The sequence below is a fragment of the Gopherus evgoodei genome, chromosome 3, assembly GCF_007399415.2.
Source record: "Gopherus evgoodei ecotype Sinaloan lineage chromosome 3, rGopEvg1_v1.p, whole genome shotgun sequence".
Lineage (NCBI taxonomy): Eukaryota > Metazoa > Chordata > Testudines > Testudinidae > Gopherus > Gopherus evgoodei.
The window spans coordinates 161,340,341-161,358,798 of record NC_044324.1 but is presented as its reverse complement, the minus strand read 5'-3'; the positions used below and the strand labels follow the sequence as shown (position 1 = coordinate 161,358,798).

Here is an 18,458-nt window from a genome sequence, read left to right as displayed (position 1 = left end):
TCTTGCGTGCGCCCCTTCACTGAGGCTTGGGAATTTCTAATGAAGGGGCCAGCCGTGATGCCACTGTGTGTGTGTGTTGTTAACGGCACAGAGTGATATTAGGCTACAGCGCTGGGCAGCATAAGCAGGAGGAGAAAAGAGAGTGGAAGGGAGAGAGAGAGCCAGAGCAGCACAGAGTGGAGCACAGATTTAGGGGAGAATGGAGCTGGCAGCATGGCATTGCAATGCAAGAATAACAGACACTACTCCCAGATTGCTGTGTGCAGCTGTAACCTGCTCTGCAGAGAACTGCTGCTGTCAGTCCCGGGTGGAAGCACTACTGAGAGCTGGATCTGGCCTCAGCCCTACTATTGTCTGCTGGGCCTGAGCTGGTCATTGCTACCAAGCACCTGCTCCTGGCTTACAGAGCAAATGGGTGGCTGAGGCTGCCTGGAACCAGCCCTTGATCTCGCTCACGCTGCTATTTCACACTCTAAATTGTGCCTTTACCAGTGGCCTTGGCCCCTCCCCTCCTTTGTAGCAAATTTGGGTTTGTGCTGCTGCTGACACATAGACACCCGTATTTCCAAAAACTTCCACCACATTTTGGCACTAGTGTGGACAGTCTCAACAAAGGAACCAAAATCTGAATGGGCCATGGAGAGTGAGTTCCCCTCTGATGCCTAGCGAGGGCCATAGGTGCTGGAACTAGGGGTGCTGGAGGGGCTGCTGCAACCCCTGGCTTGAAGCGGTTTCCATCCTATACAGGGTTTACACTTTGATTCAGTGGCTCTCAGCACCCCCTGGTGAGGGCCCCTCCAGGGCCGGGATATGTTGGTGGGGCAGTGTGGGGAAAGAGAGAGTATTTTTAAGTGCATTTCAAACAACTGAGTAAAGCAGACAGGCCCCTGTGCCCCTGTTTGCCTCCCTTCCCTCTCATGTCTAGGGAAAAGTGAAGATCTCCAAACACCCTAGATGTCACCAGCTGACATCCACTGTGCTTTGATTGCAACAGGCCTCACAAGCTGAGCAAGGCCGGACTGGTTCTGCCCTTGGATATGAACCCCTCAAGGACAGCCTGGGTGCTGCAGGAAGTTGTGCTGGTGATTTAGTAGGGGGGGGCTCCACTTCAAGTCAATGCCCAGCCCAGTGGAGAACCATGCAGTTCGGACCCCATCCCCATCCCCAATCACTGACCAGCCAAAGTGCCCTGGTGTTTTCATGGCTTTGGCTTTAGGCTTCTCTACAGACCTGCCTGTCTATTTGTTTCTCTACCAAGGAGAATGGCTAGAACAGGGAAATGATCCCTGGCTCCTGACCACCATCTCCTGGCTGGCTGTGTCTGCCCTGTGCCCAGGGACTGAGGCAGGTGAATACATCAGCCTTAAAGGAGGGGCTGGCCCTAGGCTTTGGATCAGGCTCCCCCTATCAAAGAGCCCCAGCTCAGGACTGTAATTATCTTTCCATTTTGGCATCATCCTTCCCCCTGCCTCTGGCTCATGAGCTGCCCTTGCTTCCATGGAATTGCTGGTGTGGCATTAACCAGGGCACATGGGGTCGCTGCCACCGGGAGCTGGATACTCTCCAGCCTGGCAGAGCACACGTGAGAGGTGCTGACAGACGGGTGGGCTGAGCTGTAGGGATGCCAGCTGGATCAGCCTCCAGTGTGCTCGTGTGCAGATGTGCCACTATTAATGCAAACGGATCCTAACAGCATCCAGGTCACGCTCTATTCCAAGAGAGGCTATCCCAGTCCTACCTCTGACACAAGAGGAGCCTTACACACGAGGGAATCAAAATGGGGCTTGTACCTGCAACAATTCCAGCAGCTTAGCAGGATTGTGCAATGACCAGTCTTCCAAATGGTCATTTGGGAGCTGTGGCCAAACAACCTGGGGTGAAGGAACTAGGTCTTAGCTACCCTAGGAGTGCACTGGGCTCTGGCATAAGGTCACTCTGGTGGTAGCCACTGTTTTGCATTCTATGAGTGCATTCATAGTCTGCCAGTGAGGGGCTGGAACCTGACAGAGAAGGGAGTGTGTATGCCGTCTCTCCCAACAGCTCTGCTAATGCAATCCTCACCAGCAGCCCCCTTTGCTGTTCCAGTGCTGGATCCCAGACACACAGCTCTGCCACAGCCCCTCAACAGGACCAAATTAACCCATTTCTGGGCCCTAGGCAAACATTCACTTCTGGGCCCCTATCTTGTTGGAGAAAGCAGCAGTTTGTTTACCCAATGCCCTCCTCTGTCCTTGGCTCCGTTGGGCGTGGCACAGTGTGGCTCAGCTGGGTGTTGGGACTTCCTCTGCCAGCCCAGCCCCTGGAGAACTTAAAGTGAGTGGTGTTGCAGCCTGAAGCACGAGGTCACAATGCCGCTCAGCTTTGGCCTGGCTAACCCCTTGTCATGGTGGAGGAATGTCCTGGCCAGATCTGAGTGGTGGGGTGACCCCGTGCTCCAGCTCGCAATACCATTCACTTAAGTATGTGAAGTTGTTTCAGGTCGGGGCAAACCCACATTGGTTTTAAAAAAGATAATCGGGGCCTTAGGCATGTGCCTCTTTTGCCTACATGTTAATCTTGTCCTGCCTCTCAATCCTGACCCATGGGTCCCCATTCTCTCCCCTGACCTTCTAAGCTGGGTGCTTTGCCCATGTATTTTGGCCCCTGCCTACCCTACCCACCTCCACCCCTCTGCTATTCCAGTCCAATCAATTCAAAATTAAAGCTGAATAGGTAGGCTGAATATCAGGTTGCAGGATAGTCAATCAAAGGAAGTGGAGGAAGCTCCATTGCTTGGGACATTGAACACCAGACTGGGCAAGGCAGTGTTGAAGAGACTAAGCAGGGCCCCATGTTCTCTGCAGCACAATGGGACCAAATATTGTGGCCAAGGGCCCCCCTAAATTCTGCAGCAAGAATCCATAAATCCGCTAACGTTGCTGAGCAATGTAATGTAGTTCCATGACATACCCTCCATTCCCACCCCTCTGACACCCAAACACACACCTCTATGACTCATCATTGCAAACACTCAATGATAGATCATTCACCAGTGATCCTTTTCCGCAACAGGCATTTTTGACAATGGACTTTTTTGCTCATTTCTCCAGAGAGCCCAGCACTCTGAGCCGCCCTCAGCAGTCATGATGTTGCCTAGACAGCCTGATTTAGTCTCCTGTCCATGATCGTTGCAGGGTCCATCCTACCAATATGACTCTCAGGTCTCTGGGGGACATGTCCATACCAATGTAGTCTAGCCTCACCCAACTTCTCTGCAGTTGGGCCAGCCTGGATTAGTCCCGTCCCCCGCCCCCCCCCAACCTCATTTCATTTCTTATTACAGAGCATCCAACTACTTGACCGGCCTACTGAAAACTGTGTCGCCACTGTTCAGTGTTGGTTTGCAGAGTCTCGCAGTCTTCTGCACATATCACTAAGTTATCAGTGAATAGCATTTTCCAAGGCAATTCCCTTCTGGGATTCTCACTTATCTCAGCCAGGAGAGCTGAAAACAAAAAAGGACTCAACGCAGACCCTGAGTGCAGGCTGGAAATTCTCTCCCTGCGCTCCATTTGGTTTTTGACTACAGTACTCACTCCAGCATACGTATCTGTATAAGATGGACATATCCTTCCAGTACACCTTTCCATCACAAACTAATTCTTTTAGTATATGATCATACCCCTTCTCCAAGTCCACGCAAACCAGGCCCAGTTGCCATCTCTTTTCTCTGACCTTCTCCATTGGGATTTGTAGAGCAAATATGGCGTCAACTGTGTTCATTTCCATCATAAAGCCATGCTGATCCTTCCAAATTTCAACTCATTTCCTCATGGATGCTTTTCAGTCATCTATCCCACACCTTCATAGCAGGTGATGCCCACTTAAATGGGTGATAATTGACACACACTGTAATATCGCCTTTATTTTTAAACGTGGGCAATATCATGGAACGGACTTGTAAAATCCTTGAAGCCATCCCTTCCCAGTGACTTCAGCACATCCAGACTTCATCTGGTCCAGGTGCTTTCTCCTTTTTCATTTTCCTACACATCTCTACAACTTTTTTCTCCTTTATGGAGGAAGAAGGGAAACTCTTATTTCAAACATAGGGTGTGGGGCTTGAACAGCTGACCTGTACTGCTTGTCCAATAGATATGCTCATGTGAACTGATGCCCAGTGAGCCTGGCTGCAGCACTTTAATTGGAATGAGCAGCAAAAATGCTGAGTTCTGTGCTACATTGTGGAAAAACCATATTCTATGTGCGTGGAGTTATGGAGTCTATGGGCCCTGACTGAGAAAAATGGGGCAATTCTCCTCAGAACCATTGTTTCAGGTTTTCTGTCACATTTTCAAGGTTATCTTCCCATCCGTAAGAGCTAGAAGTTTTGTTTCTTTTAAATGAAAGCTGAGATTCTGGAGCACAGTTCTGTGACAAGGAGTGACTTCTACAGCCAATTTCATGGCAGTAGATTACACGAGGCCTTGACTATAAAGAGCATTCCTGCCTGGCTGTGAGGGAATAGAGGCCTGGTCTGGATGGCCCACAGAGCCTTTCAGATTCTCATTTTCGGGCCGCTAATACTGATTCCATGGGATCTAATTTTTTTTCCTTGCAGCTGAATCAGAGGAACACTGTCCAAACGTTAATTCCTGTGAAGAAGATGGAGAAAGGCCTGCTGCTGGAGCACATCCTGCGCAACTTGAAGGTTCCTCAGAGCTATGAGGTTCGCCTGACGCCCATCACCAACTTTGGGGCTGGTGATATGGCTGCCCGCATCATCCGGTACATGGAACGTAGGTATCTTCCCCCTACATCCCACCCAAGAGAGCAAGGGCAGGGTCCCCCTCAGCGTTGGGTTGTTGGGTTGTGATTACAGGAGGGAGTCTCAGGGTGATGCAGTGTTGTGGTGACGCAGTGCCATCACTGCCCTTTGGCCAGGGCTCTGCAGCCTTCCTCACCATGGGACCCCATGCAAAGATTTTGGTGGGGGGGGGCCAAATTCATTTTACATAATGTTATGTTCTTTGCTTGACAGTGTTCCCAGTCATGCTACATGGCCCCTTTGCTGCTGGATGATATTAGGCTCCTCCGTTCATGTTAGGGCACAAACCATGGGCATTGTGTTGTAGCCGGACTGACCGCAAAAGGGAGCGAATTTGAGGGGCGTTGGAGCAGTTCATTCCACAGCTCTTTTCATAGCTAAGCCAATGTGTTGTAGCTGTGTTCTAACTCATGTGGAGCGCAGGGCCCTCTCCCTGATCCTGCAGATCACTGGACATACACCCAGCTCCCTGCTCCCCACCACATTACTGCAGGACACTGAGCTGCTTTGATATGCTGTCAGATAGTTGCCCTCTCAGTTTCACTCAGGAGTTTGGGCCCCACCAGTTCAGCATGTAAGACCCACCTATTCCATTTCCATGTGATTTTGCACAACCCTCCATTCCCATGGGGTACAATTGTGCCTCAGTTTCCCCAGGGATTCCAGTCCCCTTTAGTTGCATACCCGCACCTAGACCCTATTGATTTCCTGCAGGGTGACAGACCCTATTCTAAGGGCTACCTCAGTTGTCCACCAGGTATGAAGCTGTCTGGATTTCCCTGCTTGATACCAGCCTTCCCATTCCCAATGGATTCCATAAAAGAATCTGCTTGGGTAGCCCTGCATTGCCACTAGATCCAGGGACTTGTGCTGAACAAAAGGTTTGCATCTGGGGTTCTGTCTGCATTTTGAAAATAGAACTGTGAACCCACAAACTCAGGACCTTGGCGTGTCCCAAACACAGGGATTCACCCATTTGGAACTCAGGGGATGTGAGGGGGCTGTGGGTGATTTGGGCATTAGTGGCATTTCTCAAAGTGTTTCTTTTTTGTTTAGGTTTTGATTTTTTTTCCTTTGGAAACAATGCTGTTCTAAACCCTTTTGTTTTCTGTTTCCTTTCCCAGCCATTAACTATCCCAACCTGGCAGGTAAGCAACGAGGCCTCCGGTTTTATTTTTGACTATACTGAGCAATACCTGCCGGGGCAGCCACAGGCAACTACTAAACTTGCCAGAGAGAATGGGGGGAGGGGGAGTGCGGGGTGGCACAGGTGGCTTTGCCAGTTCCATTCCCCTAAAATAGCATGAAATTTACAAGCACTGAAAATTTCCTCCACCACCAAGTGCTCTTTGTTGTAACCCTTCATGTCGACAGGAGAAAAACACCAAAGAAACTCATCCTACTTACACCTGCTGTACATATGACCTCTAACACAGCTCTCCTAACTTTAGCAACATGCTCCTATCAAGGGGAGCATCAGCAACTCAGCATTGTCCCAGCAATGTCTGGCTTTTTCAAAATAACCCATCTGGTCTGAATTGGGAAGGGAGTTGCCTGATACCCTGCGGGATGTTGGAGAATGTTTTCCAGCATGGCTCTTCTTCCCCTGCAAACGCCCACACTCCCATTCCTTAATCTTCTTTCCCAGCATTGTTCTTTCTCCCAGTCATTGCTCTTCCAGTTATTCCCTCTGAGGGATGCACTTCCAGCCCAAAGCTTTAGGAGCTGGCTGTGGGGCCTGATTTTTCTTAGGGTACTGAGCACCCATAGCTCCCTTTGACTTTGAGCTGAGAGTCCTCAGCATCTCTGAATAATCAGGCCCTGCGTGTTTAACAGGAATAGGATGGTGCCCAGAGTTCTTGAGAGAGGATTGTTTAGGGTGGTCCCAGAGGGTTAGAACTAGTGGTAGAATCATCTCCTCTGGGTGAGGGTGGAAGCCCCACTGGCTGAAACACTGGAAACTTGGCCAGGTAAATAGGGCAGAGGTTCCCATGTTGACAGAGCGCTGACTGGTGATCCACAGAGAGCAGGCTGGTCCCATAGTGCTGGCTCCTCCTCCTTGTTTCCAGCTGCCAAATTGAATGAAACAAATTTGAAAACATATATTCAGTATTTTCCTAATGTTCCTTTTCCATGTAAGCAAGTACTGTTGCTGCTACAGGGATGCTGTGATGGTGACTGGGAGGAGAGGGAAGGGTCTAGGCAATGGCAGCTGGGACGGGAGGCAGACAGGAGACATTCTTTCAAACAAGGTGTGGTCCACACTCTGAAGAGGTATTTGAACCCCTGCGCTAGGGAGTTTGCTGTAGGAAAAGGTTCTGCTCTAGCTAGGGGCAATAGCTTCCTATCTAGTCATGAGGCTTTTCTGTCTGTAATTTGTATGATTCTGGGACTTCCCTCCTACTAGCATGTCCCTCCCCCCACGCTGTAGCATGGCACCTCAAGTGTCCCATGTGCCTCCAATTCCCACATCTCTTGAGTGAGAGCTGCACCTTGGCCCCTTCTCCCAGCTCCATGTCTTCTCTCGTGAAGACTCACTGGGAAACATTAAACAAATTGCCAGGGTCCTGTATTCTCTGCGTCCAGAACACGTTCCCTTCTGCACCTGGCCTGGTGAGAGATCCCATCTCAGTGAATAGGAGAAATTCTTCCTTTTGCCACTTCTTTTCATTTCCAAATAACTCTCAAGAAATCCTGTGGGGACCCCTATCCCAAGAGTGATCATGTCCTTGGGCACTTGAGAAGTGGGGCCTCAGCTGTTTGACAAGAGCCACAAGACTGAAACAACACTGATGCAAATGGGTATGGTTGCAGCCCCCCTTATATTTCGATACAGGGGAACAGTCACAGGTCCCACATGCTGTGCTCCATCTTGAGGCAACTGCACTGAATGCTGGGAGCTATGTGCTGCTCCTTGTGGGTCCTACCCACCGCATGAAATGTGTGAGAACAACTGCTTTGTCGTTGCTTTGGCCATCCCCGCTTTATAGCAACGTGCCTTCCCTTCAGACCTGCTGGCCAGTGAGATATGGTCACGAAGGCTGCTGGCTTTGTGTCCATGCTGCAAAGTTAATAACCCAGAATTGCACCCTCCCCCTTTGGAGCTGCTGGCTCCACAGGTCATCAGAATGTCTCTCTCTCCCCTTAACTCTCCTTTCTTCCACTTTGAATTCCCTCCTGAATGCCCAGCTCTGTGGAGCAAAAGGCAAAGATGAGATGATTAATGCCCATGGCAGCCTGATCCAGGGCACACATAATGGTGATTAATTTACAGGCTCGGAGTGTTGCTTAATATAATTATTTCTTCATGCATATTCTCTTCTGATCTAATAAGGTGTTAATGATGTTGGGCCATGCATGCTTGTGGCATGGTTACAGATGCAAGTGCAGCAGCAATCAAAAGGGAGGGGACGGGGTGCTTAACTTTCATGCACTTTGAGGTTAAAGACAGGAGTGACAATAACCAATAAAAATATATCTAACTCTAAGAAGTTAAGTGATACCTTCTGTTGTTTTAAGGGATCCCTGACTCCTTGTGGTCAGTAAAGATCTCCTGGCACTTACTGCAAGAGTAAAAGTGTTAACCCAGGGCCAAATTCCAGCTCGGGTGAGTCTGTTCTTTCTCCCAGAACTCCCCCTGCTGGTTCAGTTGCTTACAATCTTCACTTCCTATACTAAAATCTTGTGCAGAACTTGTGTGTGCAGTCAAACAGCTGCCTTGTTCCACTCCAGAAGTGGTGGGTGAAATGATTTCCCCGTATGTCCAGTCTAGCATTCTGACATCCTTGGAAATGAAGTGTAGTGAAATATAAGAGATTATTGTTTTCTCTGCCACAGGCCATTCCCTTTCTGAGCAGGAGCAGTGTTCCCGTCTCACGGCACGTCATGCTAATGTGATCGGTCATCTGTTGCATGCGATAGAGGGTGATCAGCCCATGGGATTTACCATGCCTGAATAGACCTAAGGAGATTCATCCAGTCCATTGTTTGCGCCTAGTGCTTCTAGCCCTGGCTCTGACAATGGTCAATGGAAGTTGCTCCAGAGAAAGCTGAAGCTCCTTCCCTACTGTAAATGTGCAGGAGTGAGAAATGAGTTGAGTGGTTAGAGCATGGCTCTGAGATTCAGGATTCTCGAGTTCTATGCCAGCCCTGGGAAAGGAGCATGGGTGCCTATTGGCTCGAGCACTGGACTGAAGTTGGAGACTCCTGTTTCTATTCCCTGCTCTGTCATTGGCTGTTTGTGCAATGAGTGCAAATCAGGCTGTATGTTGTGCTCGGTCTTAATCTCCCCACCTGTACTATGGGGATAATGATTGCGTATCATCCCAGGATGTTCTGAAGCTCAGTGAATGAATGTTTGTAAAGCACTTTGAGATCCTTAGGTGGAATGCATTATGGATCTAATAATACTGAACACTCTTATATAGCGCTCTTCATCCCTGCATTCCAAAGCACTTTACAAAAGGTGATTAAGCATCACTGTCCTCACTGTCCAGCTGGGGAAACTGACACACCAAGGGGAAGTGACTTGCCTATAGTCAAACAGGAAGTCAGTGGTAGAGTGGGGATAAAACCCAATACTCTTATAGCCCAGTTCCATGTCTTAGCCATCAAACCACAATAATAACAAGTGCAGGTACCCCTAAGTGTGTTATATGTAACAATCACTATCTGGTTCCCACAATCTGTAAATGGGAATAGCTTCCTTCTTTACATGCACCACAGCAGCCTGACTATCCGGGCTGGGACTGGCTCCCCCATGCCTGATGTGAAAACCTCTGTTCCATTTTTCTAAAAGGGGAAAAGCCTAGAAATGCTAAGAGCCATGGCAGAGGATCACTCCTGAGTGAGTGCAGGGAGGTGGCTGTGACCAGGGATAAATACCAGGGCACTTTCAGCTGCAACTACTGCAAAGCACATTGAGGGACTCTGCCAGGTGAAAGAAGCCTTTGGGAATCCTGCTCCACCTTGGCTCTGACAACCCAGAGAAAAGCTTCTGTGTTCAATATTTAACCCAACTGTTTAATATTAAACAGGGAGGTTCCTTTGCTCTTCTTGTTGCTGAACCAGGATCTCAGCCAGGAGGATGGAATTTGAGGCAGGGTTTGCATCACACCGCCAGGGCAGCCGTCAGGTTACTGCTGTATTCTCAGTGATGCAGGGGATCATTACAAGTATTATTGCATAAGAACATAAAAACGGCCTTACTATGTCAGACCAATGGTCCATCTAGCCCAGTATCCTCTCTTTTGATAGTGGCCAGTGCCAGATGCTTCAGAGGGAATGAACAGAACAAGACAGTTTTGAATGATCCCTCTGTTTTTCACTCCCAGCTTCTGGCGTCAGAGGCTTAGGGACACCCAGATCATGGGATTTTTATCCTTGACCATCTTGGCTAATAGCCATCGAGGCACCTGTCCTCCATGAACTTATCTCATTCTTTTTTGAACCACGTTATAGTGTTGGCCTTCACAACATCCCCTAGCAATGAGTTCCACAGGTTGACTGTGCATTGCGTGAAGAAGTACTTTCTTATATTTGTTTTAAACCTGCTGTCTATTCATTTCATTGAGTGAGCCCTAGTTTTTGTGTTATGCGAAGGAGTAAATAACACTTCCTTATTCACTTTCTCCACACCATTTTATAGACTTTGATTCCCTCCCCCCTTAGTTGTCTGTTTTCTAAGTTGAACAGTCCCAGTCTTTTTAACCTCTCCGCTTACGGTGGAATAGTTGTGTCCTCACCAGCACCCCCAAGTCCCTCAGGGTGTCCCCACAATTCAAATGCTGTTCCTTTCCATGTTTTTAGTGTGTCACACACCAGCCTGCCTGCTCAGTCACTCTGAGTGGGAAGACCGTTTTGGGTAATGACACGCAAATGAGCACACCATGCATTCAGCGAACCACAACCAGCAGCCCGTGAACTGTAGTTAGGATTATCCAGGGGCTAAACCATGGCGAGTATTTCACTCTGGCAGGGCTGATTGTGCTGGTACAGGAGCTGGGCCTGGTGGAGGTGAAGCCAGGCTTGTTGGTACAACCTAAACAGATTGGAGGCTGGTGAATACCAGCCTCCCTTGTTGTGATCTGAAGGTCTGAGCACATCCAGCAGCACAACAGGCCTGGATCTCAGCCACCTTATTCACATAACCCGCTGGAAAGGACACGTAGCAGCTGCTGCCTCACTTCTTCCCCTGCCTTTCAGAGCTGGAGACAAACCAGCCATGGAGAACATATGACCATGATCCCCATGCCTCCAATCTCCCAGGCTCTTGCCAGGGCCAGTCCCCACTTCTCCCTCCTCCTCTTCCAGCTTCAGCTGCAGAGCAGCCCCTGTACTCAGCGCTACAAAGCGATAGCTAATTTGGATTAGGATGCTAATTAGAAATGAATGGACTGAACGGAGAGCACTTAGCCAGGGTTAATCAGAAGTTAAATGGGCAGCCGAGCTCCCTGTGACTGCATTCGGCAGTTTCCTGCCGAGCTCCAGGGGCCTGTATTCAGCAGCAAAACCCAGCTGCCTTGGTCAGTGAACCATTGTGGTTGAGTCCCTCATGGACAGAGCATAAGGCACAGGTGGTAGTGAGGGCCGTGTGTGGATACCAATGGATCTCAGAAGAGTCAATTTCTCTTCCTTTTCACCCTCCCAAGTCTAACATGGTGGGTGCTATCCAGTCCCCATAGCAATGTGCCATCAAGGAGAGACAGGCATGCAGTAGAAAGAGGGGACAACAGTTTAAAGCCCCAAATTCTATGCTCCAGATAAGGTCTCCAGAGACACTGACTGAGCCACTGAAATCCACGTGACTCCGGGCTCTCTCCCAGCCAGTTTCTGAAGCAAGCCAAATCTGGAATCAAACTTATTGGGGATACAGGAATTTGGAAACATAGGAACTGATGTAAATGAGAGTTGTGCTTTCACATGCCCCTAGGGAAAATGTGTTGCTGGTGCTTAGTGCTCAGCTTGTGTCCCAAAGCAGGGGGATTGCTAGCCCCTGTCAGTTTCTCCTTTTAAACGTGTGGCTTTCCAATTTCATTGGGTGCCCCTTGTAGAGAGGAGCTCCTGGTTGAGCTGTCCTGCAGGGGCTCAGGGCAGACTGTTAAGAACCAGGGCACAAACCCCTAATTGGCTGTAGGGGTATGTCCAGACTACCCGCCATATCGGCAGGTAGCGATCGATTTATCGGGGCTCGATATATTGCACCTCATCTAGATGCGATATATTGATCCCTGAATGTGCTCCCCGTCGACTCTGGAACTCCACCGGAGCGAGCGGCGGTAGCAGAGTCGACGGGGGAGCCGCGGATGTCGATCTCATGCTGTGAGGACAAGAGATAAGTCGGAATAAGATACTTCGACTTCAGCTACGGTATTCCCATAGCTGAAGTTGCATACCTTACATCGACACCCCACACCAGTGTAGACCAGGCCTAAGAGCTATACTTAGATTTCACCAGAAAATTATCAGGTGTAAACACCTCAGGCACTACAACTTAACGTGGAGTCCCAGACAGTCCCCTTGGGTACTCCAGGTAAGCCTGCCTTTGTGATAGATGATCCCTTACACCATGAATCACACAAATATTCAGGTTATTCCCAATCCCAAAGAATCGATCACTTACTCCAGGTCAGTTGCACTTTGGCTTGCACACCGAAGTCTATGTTTGTAGCCAATCCTATACTAAACTATCTAAAGATTTATTAACTAGGGAAAGGAAATGGGAGTTATTTACAAGGTTAAAGCCAGTGAACGTGTACACAAATGAGTCACAATCTTAAAATTCAAAAGGTAACAGAAGTTTCTATAATAAGCAAGTTCTATATGTCCTTTAGGTCTAACCGAAGCTAAGCAGCTGGGGATCCCTTGCTTGTGCCTAGAAACCTCCCCCGCCCCCGGAGTCCAAGCAGCAATGAGACATTGTTCCTCCATGTTAGGGAGTTTTATTGCCTTCCCCCAATCTGCTTTGAGCTGCAAACTCAGCTCATGGGAGGAATTCACTTGCATGACTCATCTTTGTGGGGTGGGCGGGGGAGAGTCAACAGCAAAGTCTTTTGTCTTCTTTAAAGTTCCACTCTAGTCCTTCTGGTGCTGATGGGCCTTCCTTGTTGGGCAGGACATAACAACCTCTGTTGGATGCTTGTGTTTCACATTGTATGTCTCTCTTCTGTCTGGTATTTACACAGTTAGAAGCTTACAGTGCAAATGCTCAAATATCACCTTGCAATATGGGATACTAATGTTATAAGTGAGATAATGTTTAAATCCTAAACACACTCTTCTTCTTCTAATACCTATTTTAACAATGCTAAGACACAGGTGAGCCAGGCTGATTCTAGCAATGTACTTGTCAGTGTTCAGTGGAAACATGGGGATCTTGGAATGAGCTGGCACCTGGTCTGTCAGGGTCACAATCCTGATTTACCTTTGCTGCAACATCCACTGATGTGTGAGTTTTTATACCTCACTTGTGTTCCCTCCAATTTGCTTCCTCTCTAAACTGAGCAGTTCCAGTCTTATCCAGGTTCCTGACCTATGGCGCGCGCTCTCCAGCCTCCAAGCATTTTCACTTGCCATCACTGGACCTTGTTCTATTTCTTCTCTATTTCAGCTCCACAGAATCCTAGTGCAGGCATCCAAGGTCAGTGGTTAGGCCTTGATCTCCTTGACCTGGGACCTGTCCTCAGGGGCAGCTCTAGCCATTTCACTGCCCCAAGCACGGTGGCATGCCACAGGGGGGCGCTCTGCAGCTTGCCGGTCCCGCAGCTCTGATGGACCTCCCGCAGGCGTGCCTGCGGATGCTCCACCGGAGCCGTGGGACCAGCGGACCCTCTGCAGGCACGCCTGCAGGAGGTCCACCGGAGCCGCCTGCCGCCCTCTGGGCAACCGGCAGAGCGCCCCCGCGGCATGCCGCCCCAAGGACACGCTTGGTGCATTGGGCCCTGGAGCTGGCCCTGCCTGTCCTTTATCATAAAAGTTCAAGGTGGAGAAGCCTTATTAGGTCCATTTGGTCCACTCTCTGGGAGCCAATGTAACATCAGGTCTATGCTAGAAGCTTTTGCGGAATAGTATTGTCAGTTAGGGGAGGAAGATGACTTTAAAAAAAAATTCTGTACCAACAAAACTGTCCAGGCAGTTACATTAGCATAAAAGTGTTTTTGCTGGTATAGCTTGTTTCACACCAGGTCTACTCTACAAAGATTTGCTGCTTAACAGTATCAGTTAGGAGTGAGGGGGGAAAAAAATCACTCTCCAACCAACACAGCTGTGCTGGCAAAATCCCCTGTGTAGATGAAGCTTATATCAGCAAAAGAGTCCTTTGGCCGATGTTGCTTTTATGTCATTCGGGGAAGTGGTTTAGCTACGCAAGCAAAGGAACTCCTTTGTCAATATAAGTTGTGTCTCCACTAGGGGGCTTTTTGCTGTTATATCTATTACTGCAAAACCTCAGGGTTTGGCTACACTTGCAGCTGTACAGCACTGGGAGTTACAGCTGTCTTCGTACAGCTGTGTAGGGAAAGCGCTGCAGTGTGGCCACACTGACAGCTACCAGCTCTGCAGTGTAGCCACATTTGCAGCATTTGCAGCGGTGTTGGGAGTGGTGCATTATGGGCAGCTATCCCAGCGTTCAAGTGGCTGCAACATGCTTTTCAAAAGAGGGGGGTGAGGTGGACTGTGACAGGGAGCGTGGGGGAGACAGAGAGAGTGGATTTTTGGAGCCGACACTGTGTCAGCTTCCTGCCTTGCAAATTCCGACCACTTCCCCCACCCCTCTCTCATTCACTCTTAAATGCAAATAGCCTTCAGACCAGATAAGCAGCTGCTCGGAAGGATTTCCTCCCCCCCTCCTCCACCGTGCTGTTTCTCTCCTCAGGCAAACACTAGCTGTGGACATTCCCTGCCTGCCTCTGCTCGAGCAAACAGTAGCTGTGTTTGTTTTTTAGATAAGCAGCTCCCGGAGCCCCAAGTTCACAACAAAACAAAGAGAGGCATCACAACAAAACAAAGAGAGTTCTTTAGTTAAAAGCTTTATGGGAAAATTCCAGAGGTCAGTTACAGCGTAGTAAGATTAATCGCTGTTTACACTGGCACTCCAGCGCTGTAGCACCAGCGCTGTTCTCTTTATTCCTCTCGTCCATGTGGAGTACAACCAGCGCTGTAGCCAGGGAGATAAAGCGCTATATGTGCCTTGCCAGTGTGGATGGGGAGTATGTTGCAGTGCTGTAAACCCACCACCAGCGCTGCAACTCTCCAGTGTAGCCAAGGCCTCAGATTCTTCCCTGCAGTGCATTTGCTCATGCTTGGTCCAGTCTGGTTTCAAATATCCTGGCGATGAGGCTTCTACTGGGAGATGATTCCACAATCTAGCACAAGGGTAGGCAATGTAGGGCACACATGCCACAGGCGGCATGCGAGCTGATTTTCAGTGGCACTCACACTGCCCTGGTCTTGGCCACCGGTCTGGGGGGCTCTGCATTTTAATTTAATTTTAAATGAAGCTTCTTAAACATTTTAAAACCCTTATTTACTTTACATACAACGATAGTTTAGTTATATATTAGAGACTTGTAGAAAGAGACCTTCTGAAAACGTTAATGTATTACTGGCACACAAAACCGTAAATCAGAGTGAATAAATGAACATTCGGCACACCACTTCTCAAAGGCTGCTGACCCCTGATTTAGCAGATATCGCTTTCAGAAAACTTTTCTGGTTTATTTAGCTTGAATTCTCCTTTTACCTTTCTATAGCTCTGCCCCCATGGAGCACCCTACTGATTCTCCTTTCTCCTTGGTCTTAGTACCCTTATTCCACTGTTGTAGACAATTACATCCTCTACTCAAGCTAGATGTATCTAAGGTGTCACAAGGAGTCCTTGGGTTTTTTAAGCTGATTAAGCTTTCCTCCCTGGTTAGTTCCCTGCCCACCTATCCCTGTGGTGAAATGGATTCCTTCTGCACTGACGCAGCATTATAGTGCAGTGTCCCAAACGCTGACTCGTGCATTCTCCCCCGGTGAAAAAGCCAAACTGGCAGGTTTGGGGCGTGGTGAAGCTCAGTAACTGATCAGCCCCTTTTCTGCCCACAGATAACACCTGCCACTTTGAGGACGAGAAGATCTGTGGCTTCACGCAAGACAAGATGGACAACTTTGACTGGACCCGTCAGAATGCCTTGACTCAGAACCCCAAGCGCACTGTCAACACAGGGCCATCCACAGATATCAGTGGCACAGAAGAAGGTACGCAGGCTTCCAGTTTTTCTGTTGCTCAGCTCTGTGTGTGTTGAGAGCATGAAGACCCATTGTACTGTGTCTTGCCAAAGCCCTGTCAGGGGCTCCTTAGCCCACAGCCTCCCCATCCCCAACATCCCGAGGATGCAGTGCTGATCTGCTTTCCAAGCACATGCGTCTGCTCTGCATGGGGTGCAGGGAGCAGGCGGTTAATTTGCATGCAACTGATTGGCATTAAATACACAATTAAAACGCCCACAACTTTGTTTAAAGAAATAGTGAGAGCTCGTTACCAGCTAATTGCCTGCTGCCAAATGCCCTTGTCCCATCTGATGCTTGTTTTGAAGTCACAGAGGGAGAAGCAAGTAGGAAACTGCTCTATTACTTAGGAATGTCCAAGTTGGTTCCAACCAGATGTTATCTTAAGGAGGGATCCCAGTGAGGCCACCAGCCCACCAAATCTCTCCTCTGATATTGTTGTTTAAAGATCTTGCCATCCAGGGCAAATTTGTTGGAGCTTCTCACTCAACTGGGCACAGTGAAATTAGAGTGATCAGATCCACTTTCCTCTCTCGTCCATTTCACTCCCCAATTCTCCTGCACAAAGCAGTCAGATTTGGGCTTCTCAGTGCTGCAGGGGAAGGACTTAATTCCCCCCGCCCATCGCCCATATCCCAAAATTTGAAAAGCATGACCTCTGCCATGCCAGCTCAAACTGCCTGTTGCCGCTCCTCAGTATACTCCAGTGGCAGATGAAAAAACCTGAGCAGGATCAGCAGGGCACAACTGGCCAAGAACATGGTTGGGTGTTTTCAAAGCAAAGGCTGCTCAGTCAGGGATAAGAAGAGCTAGCCTGACTCCTTCTCCCAGCATTTCTCTCCATGTCAGAGCCTGCCCTAAATGTTGGTTCTAAGCTGTCAGCATCTCCTTTGAGCTGCAGGGAGGGAGACCTGGTGCATTACCTTTCCCCACCTTTCCCTCTTGGTCTGTAGGTTATTACATGTTCATTGAGGCCTCCCGGCCCCGGGTGCAAGGAGACAAGGCCCGGCTCATCAGCCCCCTGTACAACATCACCGGCAAGTACTTCTGCGTCTCCTTCTTCTACCACATGTATGGGAAGCACATTGGTGAGTCACCCGAGAAGGGGCAACACTGGCCTGGGGTGGGAATCCTCTATGCGGGACAGTCTTCCAGCCATGTCTGCTCTGTGATTCTCTGTTATCCTCAAATAGTCCTTTTCCACTGCCTCAGTGCAGAGCTGAATGGGTCTGTGAGCCCTGCATTTAAGGCCTTCTCTGACAAGGGCACCAGTTCCCTGCAGTGCCTACCTGTACCTGGCAGTAGCCCTTCAGCCCCTGAGCCTCTGCCTCCCTACCACACCAGCACCATGCCGTGATCCCCCATGAAACAGGGCTGTGCTCCCTTGAACATCCCTTTCCTGTAGAACACCTGCTACCCATCACCATCCCCTGCAGTGGCCCCTCACCCCTGCTCTTCTATCTCCTGCGCTGTAGCATAACATCACGCCCTTGCATCTGATCTCTCGTTCTCTCACCATACCGCAGCCATCCCACAATCCCCCTCATTCCCTGCTCGGCCAGCTGTGAGTGTTCCCATCTCTCCACATTAGACAGCAGGGTGTGATATCACAGGAGAGACTGTGGGCCTGGAGGGGTGCAGAGGGAATTGTATCGGGGGGTATTGTCCCTTTGTGGGACATAAGGGGAAAATGGGACTCTGTGGTTGCTGAAGTGTTTTTGGGATGGAAGCCAGAGTAACAGATCTGCGGGGAGGGGGGTTGTATCCTGAGGCAAAGCTGTTCTGAGGGGGCATCTCCTCCCACCCAACTCAGCAGGCAGAGGAGCAGGAGCCCATGTGCTTAGCAAGCACCATGGAAGAGCCTGGCACACTAATGAGTTTCTATATACACTCAGGGAGTAATTGCTAATTTGTCACCTCTTGATTTTAATTTCATTAATTTGAATAATAGATGCACTCTTCCCACAGTGCACTGGGTTATTAATCTCCTGCTGGACTGGAGCCTGACTGAAAAAATCATGGCCCAGACAGGAGTGTGGCCGCCTTCTGGTAAATGGGGTTAATTAACAGCTCTGCCTCAATGCCACTGAGGTCAATGGCATGGAATGTACTCCAGGGACCAGTCCCTTACACCATGACTCCTGTGTGTAGCGAGGCAGAAGAGGCTGGGGTCCAGGATCTGGGCACTTCCTGCCTGGCTTGGACTATTCTGGTTATGTGGCTGTGAACTGCTTCACAGCAATGAGGAGGTGAAGGTTGTCCTAGCGGTCACTTAGGTGTCCACCCCTGGACCTTCAGTGAGGACTCAGGGACCGTCTAAATCAGTGGTTCTCAACCAGCGGTACATGTACCCCTGGGAGGTATGCAGAGATCTTCCAGGGGT

General features: G+C 49.4%; 1 protein-coding gene across 1 annotated transcript in view; it reads left to right on the top strand.

Moving 5' to 3' along the window:
- MDGA1 (MAM domain containing glycosylphosphatidylinositol anchor 1) overlaps positions 1-18,458 on the top strand; it is a 197,477-nt gene that overhangs the window by 153,519 nt on the left and 25,500 nt on the right. The window contains exons 11-14 of the mRNA XM_030554282.1: positions 4,601-4,778; positions 5,932-5,955; positions 15,893-16,045; positions 17,029-17,163. Coding sequence (XP_030410142.1) covers positions 4,601-4,778; positions 5,932-5,955; positions 15,893-16,045; positions 17,029-17,163 — 490 coding nt within the window. The remainder of the gene's footprint in view (positions 1-4,600; positions 4,779-5,931; positions 5,956-15,892; positions 16,046-17,028; positions 17,164-18,458) is intronic.